The 19,073-nt window shown below is 30.5% G+C and overlaps 1 protein-coding gene across 4 annotated transcripts in view; it reads right to left on the bottom strand.

The window, feature by feature from the left end:
- LOC132745112 (mucin-3B-like) overlaps positions 1-15,217 on the bottom strand; it is a 39,918-nt gene extending 24,701 nt beyond the window's left edge. Inside the window, exons 1-5 of one of the 4 annotated variants that reach the window (XM_060733940.1) lie at positions 15,100-15,217; positions 2,927-3,242; positions 2,281-2,435; positions 953-1,309; positions 268-741 (exon numbers count right to left, since the gene is read on the bottom strand). In XM_060733940.1, coding sequence (XP_060589923.1) covers positions 268-741; positions 953-1,309; positions 2,281-2,435; positions 2,927-3,204 — 1,264 coding nt within the window. In that variant the 5' untranslated portion in view covers positions 3,205-3,242; positions 15,100-15,217. Of the gene's footprint in view, positions 1-267; positions 742-952; positions 1,310-2,280; positions 2,436-2,926; positions 3,243-5,717; positions 5,866-10,063; positions 10,222-15,099 lie in introns of those variants that run through there. The other 3 variants (XM_060733938.1, XM_060733939.1, XM_060733936.1) reach the window with 3 other exon arrangements.
- Between the last annotated feature and the right edge of the window lie 3,856 nt (positions 15,218-19,073).

The following is a 19,073-nucleotide window of genomic DNA, read 5'->3' as shown; positions in this document are numbered from 1 at the left end:
TCACATTTGTTGCTTTCGCTTTCAGTAAGACATCAAGAATATTTTGAATATATATAGTAATTATGAAATAGTCGCATGATAAAAACAGTGATTCAAAAATCGAAAGTATGTTAATGATATACATTAATATAATTTATTGTAAAAACCCCTACGATACAGACGTGCGTTTTCAACTTCTTTTTGCATAGTATATTCTCCAGTTATCGCTTTAATATTGAATTAATTTAAGGAGTAATTGTAATTTAATGATTTCGTGAAAATATTTACTTTCTACATTAATTGTTTGTTGGAAAGTGTTCGTTTGCGTCTTTGTTGTCGTAAATCGCTCTCCAGAAAATGTGTTTTCAATTCTTGTAGATTCAGTCAAACCACTTTGATATTTACTTGTTGAGACAGTCAAATCATTGCCATCCTTAATTGTTGAGTCATTCAAACCATTTTGTCCTTGGACAGTCGTATTTGACCAACCATTTTGATCTTTTATTGTCGATTCAGTAAAACCGTTTTCATTCGGATTGGTCATACTAGAAGAAGACATCTGTTGATTTGTTATTGGAGACTGTGATTCGCTCCTTCTTCCAGAGAGGCTTGTCGGTTCACTTGTAGGTGATACTGTTGTTTCTGTTCTTGAAAAACTTGTTGTAGTTATATTATCGGTACTACTGGTACGTTGGAATGGCGTGGTAGAATCAGATGTCTGTTCATTTTGACAATTAATTGTCAATATATTTCCTTCCCCACCTAAATGATCAATTAAATTTTAACTGAAGTTTTGGATATTATATTAAAATTACTTCTAATTAAAGTTATTAACGTGGCGATAGAATATCCTGATGTTATTAGTGCGAAGTGTAAAGATAAATGTTAATCATAGATAATAGTTTATTCACTTAATTCATTGATATAGAATTTAATAAAATTCTAAAATTGTTAAATTGAATTTATATAATACCAGAAAATCCAATCCACGCTTGCCCTCCATCAACTATTAAGTAGTTGTTAATCGTGACAGTCGCCTGCGCATTAAAGGTGTCGTTTGTGATATTAAACTTAGGAGCTGACTCGCAGTCCCAGACTGTTGCTCCATCTGAATCCGTCACGTTCATTGATTGTTTGCAATCATTTCCAAATTTATACAGACGCACATCGATGGAATAAAACGATAACTTTGTTCCGTTTGTTTGAATATGACATTTGCAGACATCAATGTCCGGCTTCAGACTTTCTGGATAGTTTGGGGTGGTGAGGTAGACTGTACCGCTTGAAGCAGTGTGCGACTTGTTTGAGCACATGTTAACAATTTTCGTACCTTCATTTAGAGAGATGGAATGAGTAATCAGATAAACACGTATGCACTTTCAATTTCATCTAAAAATTATGTACTAGTTTTAGTTTTACAGTATGATAACTTGACATTTTAAGTGAGAGTTATGATTCGGTAGGTCATTCTTTATTTGCAACTGTTGCACAACAGTGAAAATATTATTTTGTTATATATTTTTATAAAGGATCACAGTATATCACAACCGATACGACGAAGCAGCAGCTGGTCATAGAACAAAATAATTATTCATTAACTTCATATTATAACGATTCTTAAAAGTAATATTAAAAAAAAGCACTGTTATTATCGTCTTTGAGCAACAACAACAACAACAACAACAACAACAACAACAACAACAACAACAACAACAATAATAATAATAATAACAACTCAAAGAGTTCAATAAATTCAGCAATGAACGTACACGGATATAATATTCTGTTTATCACATACCAAAAATAAAGACTGTTTAAATTGCAAAAGATTTTTTTCCATTAACGCATAGAGGATACTGAATGAGTGTAAGTTTAATACTGAATTTATTGCACGAGTTGACTAAAATTATATTATGCGAGCCTCCGGCGAGCATAATATAATTTTATTCAACGAGTGCAATAAATTCAGTAATGAACTTACTCGAATTTAATATTCATTTTATCACATACCCAAAATGAAGACCGTTTAAAGTGAAATAAGAGTCATTTTTCATTGAGCGCCCATAGTTTAACGCTTACATTTAGCGCGTCTTTACACTATGTTTGTATAACACAAATGACGTCACGTCAAAATATATGCACGGCCTTGCAATACCATTTTTACGCAAATCGGCACGGATATGTGATAAATAATATTAATGATAATAATTATAATGATGATAAGGGTTTTTATGATCTCGATGATGGAGATAATGATGATATTCATGATGACTAAACTCAATGTCAAGTGAAAACTCTTACGATTTATGCAGGAGTATTCCATGAACATGTAATTTGTTCCGCTTGGATATATCGACGAGTTATTACAGCTTGTCAACTGCCATGATACATCCATATTTGGTTTGCATTCTGAATACCCAGAACAACTTACATGGTAGAAGTAACTAAGTCCTGAACTGAAATGCAATGAAATATACAAATAGACAAAAATAATTCATATTAAATCCGGATTTGCGTTTAAGTTTATACCAAACATCTTCATCTGTATGTGCCTAAAGTTCGCTGTCAAATAACAATTACAAATTAAAAGTTTTATTAAAATTTGCACACCGGGAACAGTTTAGTTAAGAATTTATTATTATAGATTGGGTTTATTTGAGTTTGTTCATGAAAAACATAGATACATACAGCATCCCTAATGTGCCCTTTTGAAGCATTAATCATCTTTTAACACTATATCGTTTTAAATGTAAGTGCATGAGAGGATATAAATATCTACCATGATAAACCTGTAACTCGCTACTGTGATTATAAAATAGATACCATTTGGAGTTATATTATTAATTCTGCATGCACCATTTGGAGTTATATTATTAATTCTGCATGCGTCTGTTCTTTTTAGTTAATTAAAATGCACAATGTCTTGCTAATTCAATGAAATGCTTACTTTGCATAATTAAAATCAAAAATACAGTCTTGAGAGTAATCTGGTATGCAACATGCTGACTCATCGAGTATTTTAGATGTGTCCATATGGTCCACAAGATAACTTCCAGAATGGTCTGTCCATTTGGTAACGCTGCCGGGACAACCCTTTGCTAAAGGTTTAGCTCCAGCTTTAAGATTGCGAATGGCCATAAGGGAATTCTCATCGTAGCAAGATGGTCGGAAATGTCCATGAGTCCCAGGACCATAGCATACAGAATTTCGGTTGTCAAACGTCATTAAAGGTTCTTCCAGTGTCTGTACAGCTGTTGGCACGACTGTAAGAATAATGCTCATTGATTGTCATTTGGAAATTTTTCATGCATGATAAGGCCTTCGGCACATAAACGGATACTATTCATATATAATATGAGATTATCATACTTGCATATTATTGAGAGTACTAAAATATTCGAATACACAGATGATCGTTTTTTATCGGGCGAGACGCTGTTAAATCCAATATAGGTTTTGCAACTGGGATAGGGTTCAATAGAACAAGTGCAATATGGATTTTACATGGATTTTTGGTCTCGGAAATTGGAAACGAGTTAAAATGAATTGAACTATGAAAATAATGAGAAAAATATGATATTTGATTTTATAGTATTTTATGTAATAGATCACGTTGTACAAAGACCGGGGGTAAATTTAATATATATTGGAATGAAATAAATGAATTTATCTAGACTTATTTTCACTCTATTTGATTAACATAATGAATGGATAGATGGATGGATAGATTGATAGATTTCATCAAATTATTATAATAAAAAGCAGAACATATTATATATACAACATGTACACTAATTTTTAACAAGTTTTGAAATTAAAAACGATTAATAGTTTTAGTGTATATAGAGAAAACAGCAACATTATAATACAAATATCTTCACAGTTTTGCTAACACATTGGGTGTTTTGAATTAAATTTAAAAAAAAGTCTAGTCCGGAATTGAAAAAAGACAAGAAATATTAACAGTACTTGATTATTTGGATATGTACCAAATTAAAATTCGTATTAAATATACCTTTCGTTTTTATTTGTTTGGGTCGTCAGACCAAACAAATAATGGTAGGGAAATTTCAGAGCCTAATGCTGTTAATTGCAAATGCTTAAAGAAGTCCACTTTTTTAAGCGGTTACTTCCCTTTATATGTACGCTAACGCCGAAAAATTCAGGGGAGATCAATGCGTATAGATTGTCAAATGACAGGCGCATTAATTTTTAAGCAAAGTAGTTCCCGAATGTAAGATTTGTAATATTGTTTCATTCTTTATAGATATATATGCTTACAGTAATCTTCATGTTTATTAACATCTGTGTTTAGCGTCGAAATAATAAGAATTATAAACCCTAATTTAGAATTATATGGTTTTCTGTAGGCCGTTAACATATAACTTCACCGTGGTCGAGGGGTCTGCATGAATCGAGAGGTCTGGAGTTCAAATCCCATTTGAGGCAACTCATTTAAAAAAAAAAATGTTTAAGTCAAGTAAACATTGAATTGACTATCAGTGTTGCAATTAGTCTTATAGCCAATTTACTACAGTTAAAACACTGGAAAGCATTGGTGGCACTTTACAAAAACAAATTGGTTTATAATCTCACAACTTCACCCTTCTGACATTCTGAGACCCGAACAAATTCAGTGCCTTCTGTGCTTTGATTCAGTTTGGAACTAGTCCAATCGTAAAGTGAACTGTGATATAGCCTAATAGTAATACAATGACAAATATACCATGAACAATATGGGCTTAATAATGTAGATTATCTGCAAGGAAATTAAAACAACTGCTCTATTTGTTACTTGTTCTTAATTCAAAATATAACAATATATATTCCCATTACTGTGACAGGTAACTATTTAGTTGCTTTATAAGGCAAGTCATATCGAAGCACTTTAAACTGATACGCTGTCAGTCGCTACAAGCATGTCAAGTAAGGATTAATGCTTCTAACAATATTTTCATATCGTCTAATGCTAGGATACAAGAAGTTGAATAATTCATAAGATCACTGTCGCTGTGGTAAACATTTCTTATTCTTTTTTTATGTAAAAATTACTGAAACTACTAAAATTAAATTAAGGTATTAACTTAAATTTGATGGTTTTTTTACAACTAGTACATCACATAATTTTATATATGAAATAAGTGTCGTAAATGTTTTGTGATTATATGTCTTATCTGAATAATTTGAATATCAATAACAAAAAATCACAATTTATCAAAGAACAAAAACTTTTTAGAGCTTATTCTGTTTAACCTGCTCAACCATTTTCTGTCATTTGTACAAAGTCTTTCTTTAATCGGGTATCATATGTTTAATCTTGCAAATTGGTTGTTTGATGATTTATACAAACTCATAAGTACTTAAAAATGCAATTATATCATTTTTACTGAATATATTAAACGATTTGTAATTATGAATGTACAAACTAATGCTTTAAAATTTGAGTTACAAATCTAAAGATTATTCAACTCAATTAAAAATCTTAATAGGAATCCTGCCACTTTTTGCAATTACATTACAGTACAGATATGTATTATCTTCTTATTTTGGAATAATTACGAATTTAATAGGTATCATCCATTTTTTTGCATAAGATTTGGCATAAGAAGTAATTGTGCATTGTTTACCTGGTGCTGTAAAAAAATGCTAAATTGAAAACTACTGCTTGAGAAAAATAAAATAAGGCATACGTTGACACTTAGTTGGATATGCTGTAAGAAACAATGGATATCACTTACCGAAAATAAGAAAACTAAAAATGATCGTCCGAGTCATTTTGAATTTTTTCACTTTGAAGATAGGAAAATAACACAGTAAGAGTTTCGTAATACGCGCAGGCAGAGTATCAAGGTGGCAGTGAAAAGTGAAATTCCTTTCTTCTGGCCTTAAAAGTTTTTACCGCCTACTCATTCCATGCAAAGTTATTTAAGAAACAGAAAAAGTTAAGGGGATTTTGATTTGGAAAAAACATTTCGTTTCCTCAAAGTCAGAAATATTTATTTTTAAATTTGAAATATTGTATGGGTGAAAACAAAAGAAATTGTTCGGGCGCAGTGTTCCGTCTTACAGAGCTAGATTAACATATACATAGCTCTATAAACACATTTGCTGCATTCCTGTTAACAACGAACTATGAAACATGTATTTATTCTAGTTTGATAGTTGTTGGGTCTTAATTCGCTGGAACCGAAAGTGATAAGCCTTTACCACTGTATAGAGCCCAGACAGCCCATAGAGTCCGACCAGGCTGTTCATGTTGGTAGATATTTTTTAAGCAGCTCCTAATATATTATTTCATTCCAGTACAAAACAGGTCGTTATTTATCTTAAGCCTTATTATTCGCTTGAATAGGTAGGTACATGTGAAGAAAATGAGTAGAGATCATGAACAACAAAATTACTGACTCGAAATTTCGACTTACTTATCTCGAAATTAAATTTCGAGTTAGTTATCTCGAAATTTCGACTTATTAACTCGAGATTTCGACTTTGTAACTCGAAATTTCGACTTACTAACTCGAAATTTCTACTTATTTACTCGACATTTCAACTTATATTGCACGACTTTCATTGGTTACCGATGAAAGCAAGGATTGAATTCAAAATTCTTTCTTTCATGTGTAGCTGTTGCATATTGACAGAGCATTTATGTATGTAACGGAACAATTTAATAGGGTCAAACTGTCCACACATACTGAACATATCCTTCGCTTTTTTGTGGAGGGGGGGGGGTTGTAAAATCACACTTTCCACATTTCCACTTTCCGTGTTAATCGGATGTTTCTTTTTCTAAAGCACACATACAACCATCATGTGGAGATACAACAAGTCCAAAACCCACCCTATTGTAAACTGTGCAACATTCATATGTTAGATAAGTTTTAAATGTAATGTATACGCCAGTTAGTCTGCACGTTTCTTTATACTTATAATGTTTTGTAACATTATTCATTATTTACTAAGACTTTGATTCATATTGTGCTGATAAAAGTTGATAAAAGTGGAACTTGTTGTTATATATATACATGTTTGGAATAATATAAAAGTATCCGATTTTACAAGAAATATAGTCAGTCAGTCCAACAAATTTGACAAAGCCAGCACCCCTATTTTGGCCAATCCGCGATACTTTCCTCAGAAGTCCCACACGTGAAGTATAGGATCGTTTTATTCACATGGATGAGAAGAATATGATTAGAGAAAAGATATGGCCGAATACAACGTCTGAAGAACGCCTGAACGTACTCATTAAAAGATGCCTTGTGTTTTTTTAGGTCGGGCGTGTACATGCCACTACTAAGTTTATGTTTAACTTTAATAGTTTGTCCAGGCACCCGTTTCTCCATATCCATCGTTCAACCGCACTCCTTATTTTCTAAACTCTTGGTAACTCATAAATTTGGCCATTCAAGTAATGTTAATAAGTCGAAATTTCGAGTTAGTAAGTCGAAATTTCGGGTGAGTAACTCGAAATTTCTAGTTACTTATCTTATTGTTTTGTTTTCAATATTTAGTTACCCTTAAACATTTTAAAAACTTTCCATTTGTATCTATTATAAAGAATGTAAATGACTAGTATAAGTGCGAATGTACTTTTAGATCTGAATGATTTTACATTATTAAACAGGAAGTCAAAGAATAATTCTTTTTTTTATCTAAGATATCAACACTTGAAACAAGCTTCGTATCAAGTGTAATGTCTTGAACCATATCCCGCTGGAACCAACAGTTATCTGACAGTACCACTATTTTAGAGCCGCGCTGGGCTCGAATACCTCTGACAAATTGCAAAGTTTTCATCTTAAAATATCTAAGATTGATAATAAGCGATTCCACAGGTGGTAGTTGTACAATTATCTGGAAAAGTGATCCATCGGAAACATTGAAAACAGAAAAGTTACATAAAAATTGCAGACTCGGTTTGATTGAGTTACGTAGTTAAGGTTCTCAATTCTGAACACTTAAAAGTAGTTGACTCAAGTCCGTTTAAGAACTAGATTATGTTTAAGGTTGACATTTTCAAGTGTACCTGATATAATAAAGAATATTGAGTTATCAAATTTTCAACCATGTTAGTACGCGAATTTGACTTAAAGAAAGACCAATGTTGTCAATTTGAAATGTGAAAAATGGTTTCTAAACCAACACTATTATATATTTAAATACTTACTATCTCTTTTAATGGTAAAAAGGATAACAAAGTTACTCAACAAACATAAAATATTAAATTAAGTATTTACCATCTCTTAATGGTTAAAAATTATTACTTTAACTTTAATCGCTTCCATGTTATCTTTTTGAATTGAGAATAAATAAAAGAATAGAATTGCTTCATTTTCAATTTTGTATTTTAAATTCGTATAATGTTTATATTTCAGGCAGCGAATTCACAGGATTTGGCTAGTATTTTTTTGTGACTGGGTTATAAATTAATAGGAGGTTTTATTAGCATAGTTCAAATGTCGCTAATTCAATATTTTTCAGTACCTCATCAGTTCTAAATTGACGAGAAAAATCGAATACATTCTATTCTGTAATTTTAGTACTTAGAGATTTTGGTTTTCGGAATTAAGTCTGCACAGATTTAGAAATACGCGAGCTTAAACAAAAATTAAAATTAGAAATAAAGCGAAACGCGTATTAAAGTTTGAATGTACTAAAAAAGGAAGTAAACTTTCACTTTTTCTATTTCAATACATTGTAAAGATTTTATTTACAATTATTTACATTTTTACGATATTGACCCCTTTTACAATTGACCGGCTTCACAATTCAGTTGATTTTTAAAATATATATAAGCGTGTGATTGATCTGTTATCTCACTTTTTCTCTTACAATGCTATTCTCACTGGTACAACTTCAATCCCGTTCAATCAATCAAATAAATGCCATTACACTTAATATTCATGGAATAATCGTGTTCATTTTGTATTACGTCACTTGTGACGTGACGTCATAAGTTTACGTTGATTGTTGACCAGCTGCATGATATTTTATGAATACGCAGAATTACCAACATTTTATATTTAATATATTTCATAGAGAAACGATTTACATCAAACGATAGATGTATTGTAAATGTAACATGATGTAAAAAGAGATACACAATTAAAATGAAAGTATAAACATTCAGCGAGTTGCCCTGTTTAATTTTGAACTGCATATGTTAACATTTACATGGACTTTTATATACACATTTATATTGGCATAGTTTAAAATCTTAAACAGCAAAATATAATTATAAAAGAATTATACATTCGCGTCGTTCCATATCATAATTCTTATTGAAAGAAATTAATTCAACATGAAAGGACACCCAGTGTAAGATCAAACTTAATATAAACCTTTTTCATATCTGCGGATTTGTGACATCCCCAAATCTCACAACCATAATTCTTTATTGGAAATAGTCAAATAACTTGAGTTTTTCACTAATACCAAGAGGCACAACTTCAATAAAGAATTTAATGTAAACAAAGATTTTAAAGCTTGTTCACACAAAGCTTTTTGAGAACTGAAAAATTTAGCATTAGCAGACAATGCTACACTTAGATAACAAAATTTACTAACAATGTTTGAACGTTTGTTACCTAAATCGTTATTACCTTTATCAATTGTAATATTAGAAGAACAATATTTTAAAAAATATAGCGTTTAACTTTGTAGTATTAATTTACATTGCATTGTTACATATATTTACCTTATTTACATCCCACTCAATTTAAAAAAAACAAAAACAAAACAAACAAAACAAAACAAAAAAAACAACAACAATTATCAGTACTAATATAATACTAAAATCTTAATATTTACTTAAATAGGAGTTAGGTACATGTGAAAAAAATGAGTAGAGATCATGAACAACAAAATTACTGACTTTCGGAAATTAGGTTATTTTAGTATAATTACGAATTTAATAAGTATCCATTTTTTTGCATAAGATTTGGCATAAGAAGTAATTGTGCATTGTTTATCTGGTGCTGTAAAAAAAGCTAAATTGAAAACTAATGCTTGAGAAAAATAAAATAAGGCACACGTTGACACTTAGTTGGATAGGCTGTAAGAAACAATGGATATCACTTACCGAAAAAGAGAAAACTAAAAATGATCGTCCAAGTCATTTTGAATTTTTTCATATCGAAGTTAGGAAAATTACACAGTAAAAGTTTCTTAATACGCACATGCAGAGTACCAAAGTGGCAGTGAAAAGTGAAATTCCTTTCTTCTGGCCTTAAAAGTTTTTACCGCCTACTCATTCCATGCAAAGTTATTTAAAAAACAGAAAAAGTTAAGGGGCTTTTGATTTGGAAAAAAACATTTCGTTTCCTCAAAGTCAGAAATATTTATTTTTAAATTTGGAATATTGTATGGGTGAAAACAAAAGAAATTGTTCGGGCGCAGTGTTCCGTCTTACAGAGCTAGATTAACATATACATAGCTCTATAAACACATTTGCTGCATTCCTGTTAACAACGAACTATGAAACATGTATTTATTCTAGTTTGATAGTTGTTGGGTCTTAATTCGCTGGAACCGAAAGTGATAAGCCTTTACCACTGTATAGAGCCCAGACAGCCCATAGAGTCCGACCAGGCTGCTAATGTTGGTGGATATTTTTTGAGCAGGTCCTAATCCATAATTTCATTCCAGTACAAAACAGGCCGTTTATTAACAAAATAGTCTTTGGAACTAGACATACTTTAAAGTAAAACTACAACAGGCTCTTATCTTACAGAAAATTATGTATTGATAAATGCGGTGTCAAGTAAGGACACAGTTTGAATATCATCATAAAATAATCTATAATTACTAACAAATCTATTCAGTGATAAACTCCAATTCTCAAGTTATTTCATAGTGATTATTGCTTCCGAGGGTTCACCCTTTACCTGATTATTTTACTTTGTACAATAAATAAATACACATAAAATAATAATACATAATTTGATACCACTAAACAGATAGATAAGCGGTATGTCCTTGATTACTGGTTCGGACGAGGTTATAGAAATTAAAATATTTTTTTTAGATACAAAACAATCATGTTTAGGGTCATTATGTTTTTCATTTGTATCGTTCATTCCTTTTACGCAAATCATTTATTGTTCCTACATTTTATTTTCATTTCAAATATTCACTTTCTTTGAGCAGATCTAGAAAACAAGTAGACAGGTTAAATATAAAATATATATAAATATAAATTCAATTCAGTTCAATTTATTTATTCATCGTTTGAACAATTACATGTTCGTCGACTTTAACATGATGGCGGCGGTTACAGCATTTGAGAAGAGCATGTCAGTATAAAAACATACATAAACAGTTGTCATTTAATATGTAGAAGAAAGTATGTCCACAATTATCTGTACACACCGGCTCCCGATAAGTCGATAAAAGGAAAACTTAACCTAAGAAATATAAATACATTTGGATATTCGTTATAATTTGTAACTTTAAATTATCCAATTCAGCCACCTTCGTAAGAGGGTGTATTAAAATACCGGTTTATATAAATAAAGCTATTTTACTTCAAGAAAGTAAAACTGTATAGTTTCAAAAATGATAACTATTTCCTAATTGTTACAATGAAATGTATATTATAAAACAAATGCTATAACCGCGGGGTGACTATTCAGGTTTCTTTTTAAATTTATGCTTCATATTGTAGGAGTAACCTCCCTTATACTAATTTGCATATCTTATAAAGATTGCAGTAATAATTGTGTATATGCAGCAAAAATAACTTAAACTGTAAATGCTGTAACTACATCAACAATGTTTCATACATCTATGACATTACTACTGACCCTTAACAGTAGTACGTTTATTATCAGACAAGAAAATATATTTAGCAAGTTTACATAACTTCAAATGGCCAATGACAATAATATTTTGGGAGACATTCATTTCCTGTGAAACGATACAACGGACAGACAAATACGAAATGATACTCATCCTCTATAGCATTCATGTGACAAAAGATACATTTCCTATCAGCCCTATCAATGTTTCGATAACGACCAACTCCGATTGCAAGTTTATGAGCAGAGCACCACAGTCTAGTTAGTGCTTTTCTATGCTTATTTACCTTAAAACAAAACAAATATTTTTCAATATCAGAACTTTTTGTATAACTTTATAAGCAGTAAATTAAGGCAAATTGTCTAAAGTGCCAAAAACATCTAGGAATTATATTGCTTTACTTAATTGAAGGCCAGTAACAAGTATATCCTAAAACATTTTATTCCATAAATAACTGAAATCCAACTCATCTAACAGTGATTCAACACTATGGGATAACGCACATTTCACCAAGTCATTCATAAAGCATTTGTGAATTAATGTATCCGGAGACCTGACAATCTTACACCAGTACTTTAAGAATTCTTTCTTTTCTTAAGATATACAGATGCACTTTATCAAACTCCCCACAGACAGTTTCATTTGTTGTTTGGTACTTCACATTAAAAATTTGTTTCAAAAACTTAACATAAACCTTTTTCATATCTGCCGATATGTGACATCCCCGAATCTCATAACCATAATTCTTTATTGGAAGTATCATTGAGTCAAATAACTTGAGTTTTTCACAAATACCAAGAGGCACAACCTCAAATTAAGAATTTATTGTAAACAAAGATTTTAAAGCTTGTTCACACAAAGCTTTTCGAGAACTGAGAAATTTAGCATTAGCAGACAAGTTACACTTAGATAACAATGTTTAAACGTTTGTTACCTAAATATTCATCAATATGTTATTGTATATTACCTAATTAATAGATCATAACATATGATTTATTTCTATTCACAGATATATTCCCTTTTAAACAATAAGCATGTAGTTTGTTTATTAAAGTTTGCAAACCTTTTACAGAGTAGGAAATAACAATATGTCATCAGCAAAAATAACACGTAAACTTGGAAATCCTTTAAGTATATTAAATCAGCATTTTCTATCATAAACATTTTTTTCCATATCATTTATTAACAATATAAAGACCCTGCTTAACTCCATTGTAACCGTCAAAATAATCAGCCAATTTACCATTAGAACGGACACATATCTTGTACACATTTTTCAACATGTTGATATTATAGCTTAACAATTTATACCAGATACCATTTCAATAAACAATGTCAAAAGCATTTTTAAAAACAACAAATGTACAGTACACTATATTTCTTTCACGCTGAATAATCGTATCACTTAAAGACTGTAAACCAAAAATGCAATCAAAGTACTTTGTTTTCGTAGTTTTTGTATGTCATTATACCCCAAAAAGATGAGGTACCCGATTATCATGCAATTGAGAAAATATTGTAGAAAAAAATACTAGTTAACATTATATCTCTACATAATCGGTATCCCCCTTTTAATTGACAGGAACCAGTAAACCTTTAATCCAAGATTCAGGATAAATTTCCTCGTTGTATATACAGTTAAATAATTTACACAAGAAAGGAGATAAGGTATTTTTTACAATATCCCATTGTTATTACTTTTTGATGCTGAATGCAACTCCTCGTTTTGTTTACTTACATACTATTGTTAAGCTTTACGCTAAAGTTTTCTATAAGTATGTCGCCTACCAATAACTACACAATAATTTTCATGTGTCTTAGACAAACGGTATTGATTTTTTGCATAATTTAGTCACCTTTGCCTGCAGACAATTCACACTTTACCACGGGTTAAACTTTTGTTATCCCTTATAATACCTACATACTTACTCACGCCAAAAATTGAATATGCATTGTTGTACAGTGTGTTTCCAAAATTGTTTATACCTTCATCATTGTAATATTAGAAGAACAAATGTTTGAAACAATATTGTTTAACTTTGTAGTGTCAATTAACATTGCATCATTATATATATTTACCTTATTTACATCCCACTCAAGTTTAAAAAAGACAAAAATTATCAGTACTACCATGATACTAAAATCTTAATATTTACTTGAATAGGTAGGTTCATGTGAAGAAAATGAGTAGAGATCATGAACAACAAAATTACTGACTATCGGGAATTAGGGTTTATTTTCAGACTGTTATGAACATTTAATTAGATGCAAAATATACACCTATTATTTTGTTTGGTTTATTATTTGGACAATTCAATGTTAAAAAATAAAACTTATCACCCGAAGATATTATAAATTTAATGAATTTTTCAAAAGCTTTTAAAAACCGTTCCCTTTCAAAAAGGTTTTACTCTTTTATTCCAATGCTTGCCTAAATTTTTCGGGAGTAAAATTTTCAGTTTCAAAGTTGCTGCTTGTGAAAAGGTTGTTAATCAATTAGTATTCGGTCAGGGATGTAATTCGTCGTATGAAACTTGTTATTTTCATTCGACACAAGTCACTGACATTTATGACAATATAATTATATATCATTAAAAGAACTAGCACAGGGCGTCCATGATTTTGCAAAGGATAACGCAGGAGCGATGTTTGCGGAACGCAGCCAAACAACATCAAGTCAAAAAAAAAAAAACATAACTAGGGCAGCCAACAGTTAACCGAAGAGAAACTAGAATTTTTGGTTTCAACAAATGTTACCGATACACATTCCGAAATAATTGTCAATGCATTGTCCTTTGTTTCTAACTTCAATATAAACAAGGTTGTAATCCAATAATCCCTCCTTATCTTTCGTTACGCTGAACTACCTGACGAGAGGGAAATTTCCACTTTTAAATGACTATTCATGCACTTTTTGTGCTGATATTTAACTTGGCATCGAACAAAGTATGTCAAGATAACATAGTGAATTTAGAAATTAAATTTGTAAATTAAAAAGTCAACTTCCTTTACATTACTCTAGTATTTGAGGACATTTTGTATTTTACATAAAAATATCTATGCTTCTCCTCGCAAGTTTAAAAGCAGAAATTGCATTTCTTTACAGTCAAACTATATGACATTCTGAAAATAGTACATGCAGATCCTTTGCACAGTCGTTTGTTAAGACAGGTAATTAACGTAATATAGGAATATTGTTTGTTTTTATGTAAGGTGAGGTGAGTACTAAAAATAGTATTCTCACGAGTGGAATAACCACGATTGAGAATGCTGTTTTTGAAGTTCACGAGAATAAATATGCCTACTAATTAAACTTACCATAAGTTTTGAAAAAATCCAGCTAGAAGTATTGTTTCAAATATTTGGTAACCCTTAAACATTTTTAAAACTTTCCATTACAATCCATTGTAAAGAATGTAAATAACTATAGTATGAGTGCGAATGTACTTTTAGTAGATCTGAGTGATTTTACATTATGAAACAGGAAGTCAAAGAATAATTCTTTTGCTTGCATTTTTTTATTCCAAATATTAACACTTGAAACAAACTTTGTGTCAAGGAAAATGTATAAAACCTTACCCCGCTGTTCCAAAAATTAGCTGACATTGACACTATTGTAGAGCCGCACTTGGCTCGACTAAGGCAGACACATTGTTTTCATCTCAGATTAATAATAGGCAATTCCATGGGTGGCAGTTGTATAATTATCTGGAAAAAGTGATCCCTAGGTAGCATTGAAAACAGCAAGATTGCATAAAAGTTGCAGACTCGGTTTGATTGGTCTGTACATGAGGGATATTGAAAACGTGCAACGTCACGCAACTCTTAACACTTAAAAGTGCTGGAATCCGTGACCCCAAAGGACCTGAATAATATAACAACACTGAAGTAAACTACAGGCAACTTTTTACGGCTGCCACATTGTATTTGACACCTGCTGTTGTTACGTATAAGAATCTGTAAAAATGATCCCTCAGAAGCATTGAAAACAACAAAGTTACATAAAATTTGCAGACTCGGTTTAATTGACTCTGTACATTAGGGATAATGAAAAAGTGCAACATCTCTCATGTCCCTAGCACCGGCTTAAGCGGTACTCAATTCACAACACTTAAAAGTGCTTGACTCAAGTCCGTTTTATAAAAATTGACCATGTTAAAGGTTGACATTTTCAAGTGTACCTGATATAATATAGAATATTGTGTTTTCAAATATAAAGCAAATTCACTTAAAGACAGACCAATGTTGTCAATTTGAAATGTGAAAAATGGTAACTTAACCAACATGAATCATTAGATATTAAATACTTACAATTTATTTTATGCTTTTCAGTGGATTACTGATTTATCCGTGAAAATTATATTTGATAATTTCACAGTGAAAATGATCAAAATATAATTTCACACTTTTCAATGACGAAACTACTTTTTTAAGATTTTCCCCATGTGGTACCTCAATTTTATTTTTGCTGACAATTCTGACAATGTCAGGCTGTTTAAAGAAAAAGCAAAGCTGAAATTGATAAATAACTTAAATGTCAAAAGTAATAAAAAGAAGAAAACTTACTTATATTTAATCAAATTCCAATCACCAAATTTCGTCTCTAAATTTTTTTGTTTTCATTTTTACAGTCTGAAAAATACATTCCTTCCACATGCAAAACTGCTCTTGATGACATTTGGGCATATTAAAGTATCCTACGAGCAATAACTGCCGTATGCTTTATGAAAAATTGAAAAGCAATGACAGCCATCACTCGAAGAACAAGTTAAAACAACCCAGCGTTCTTGAGTCAACTTCCAAGTTTTCCCTTTTCATGGCTGCTTTTTTTGAATGTTTTCACATCTGTCAACACTTATTTTTTGTCTGTTGCAATCCTCAAATAAGTTTTCTTTCTTTTAAAATGGTGTATGACTAACAAATCCAAATGATATTCCTCTGAATCAAACACAATTATTTTCCTTCCGTGAAATACACAACTTTAAAAAATGGCTACCGCTTACATTTTACAAAGCCAGGTCTAATATAAATTCGCAGTAAGTAACAGGTATATGGATGGATGGTTGAGCTTTTTCTCCTGCAAGAATTGTTTGTTTTTATTATTAAAACAAGCGATCATTCATATTTTTTTAATAAAATGAATAATATTACCGTCATTTAACGTCGAGTGTCGGACTTATTTTTCAGCTCAAGACTTCTTGTTTTTAATGAGAAATTCCGACTAAATGGGGCTCACAATGGGGAAAACAGATTTTAATGTTAACGTTAATATTATGGAAATTTCGTTTTAACTTGTTTTTAAGCATAAAATAAAAAGAAAATTTGTTTGTTTGTTGTGTAAGATGTAATTTTATTTCATCTCGTGAACTTTAAAAACAGTATTCTCACTCGTGGCTACGCCACTCGTGAGAATACTGTTTTTAAAGCCCACTCGATGAAATAAAAGTTCATCTTACACACAAACAAACAAATATCCTCTATATCTTTTAATGATAAAATGGATATCAAAGTTACTTAACCCACATAAAATACTAAATATTTAAGTATTTACCATCTCTTAATGATTAAAATTCATTACTTTAACAATAATCGCTTTTATGTAATTATTTTGAATTGTGAATAAATAAAAGAATAGAATTCTTCATTTTTCAATTTTGTATTTTCAAATCATATACATGTAATATTAATTATTTAAGGCAGTGAATTCACTGGTATTGGCTCGTTTTTTCTGTGACATAGATTAACATAAAAACAGGTTTTATTAGCATAGTTCAAATGTCGCTAATTCAATATTTTGCAATTTTAGTACCTCATCAGTTCTAAAATGTCGAGTAAAATTCTTTGTACTTATATGAGATGGTTTTCAGAAGATTTAGAAATATTCGAACTTAAACAAAAGTTAAAAATAAGAAAAAAGCGAAACTCTAATTAAAGTTTGAATGTACTAAAAAAGGAAGTAAACTATCATATTTTTTGCAATACAATAGTGAACGGCTTTATAAAGATTTTATTTACAATTATTTACGTTTTACGATATTGACCCCTTTTACAAATGACCGGCTTCACGATTCTGTTATATATATTACAATGTACTTCCTACTGGTAGAACTTCAATCCAGTTCAATCAATCAAATAAATGTCATTAGAGTTAATATTCATCGAATTATCGTGTTCATTTTGTATTACGTCAGTTGTGACGTTACGTTAATTGCTGTCCAACTGCATGATAGTTTATAAATTCATAGAGTATATTTGTTAAGTTCAGTGTAAGATCGGAAAATATTTCACTGAGTGAGCACCAAAAGGTATATTTCACGAGTGGCGCAGCCACGAGTGAAATGTGAACTTTTGGTGTTCGATCTTACACTAAACTAAATAAATTTTCTTTTCATTATATGCAAATGAAGTTTAAAGAGGACATTTTTACCTAATACTTAATGAATAATGCGCCAAATAATTATACAACGTGACGTCATTTACGACGTCACGTTTTTAAGTTGGTTTCCAGTTCTGTGTACGCTGGTATTTCACTGAAACAACGTAAGGGGCTTAAATTCAAAACAGTGAAATTATCAATTTTAATTCACTGACATATTTCTATAAAGCATCGAAAAGCATGTAATAAACATTATTAACAACATTTTATATCAATTTTAATATATTTCTCAGAGAAAAGATTTATACCAAACGATAAATGTATTGTAAATGTAACATAATGTAAAAGACATACACAATTAAAATAAAAGTATAAACATTCAGCGAGTTGCACTGTTTAATTTTGAACTGCATAAACAATTGATATATGTACACATTTACATGGACTGTTTGTGTATAATTTTATTTTGGCATATTTTAAAAGCTTATTTGGTAAAATATAATAAAAGAGTCATACACTCGCGTCGATCCATATTATAATTCTTATTGAAAGAAATTAATTCAACATGAAAATACACCCATTGTAAGATCATATAGAAAACAGTGCTATTTCAATATAATAAGATTTTTCCCCACTAATAATCTATATATTCAAACTTAAACAATCAAGTTTCAAGTTCTTTTTTTAAGTGTATTAAAAAAATCCATGACCATATGGTCATCAGACAGATAACATAAAAAATAAAACAGAAAATTAATATGTTTAACAAAATGGCATAATAAAACAACAAATGAGAATATTATAAACAACGATTGGAGGATGAGAAATTTAAATAACAATGAGACTAGAAATGTTTTTTTTTTCTATTAGAATTGCAATCATATCTATCAAGCAATAACAATCAACATTTTATCAA

Source organism: Ruditapes philippinarum, unplaced genomic scaffold (assembly GCF_026571515.1).
Source record: "Ruditapes philippinarum isolate M1 unplaced genomic scaffold, ASM2657151v2 ctg436_1_1_1_1, whole genome shotgun sequence".
NCBI lineage: Eukaryota > Metazoa > Mollusca > Bivalvia > Venerida > Veneridae > Ruditapes > Ruditapes philippinarum.
Note: the sequence above shows the minus strand (reverse complement) of the source record. Positions and strands in the feature narration are given on the sequence as shown.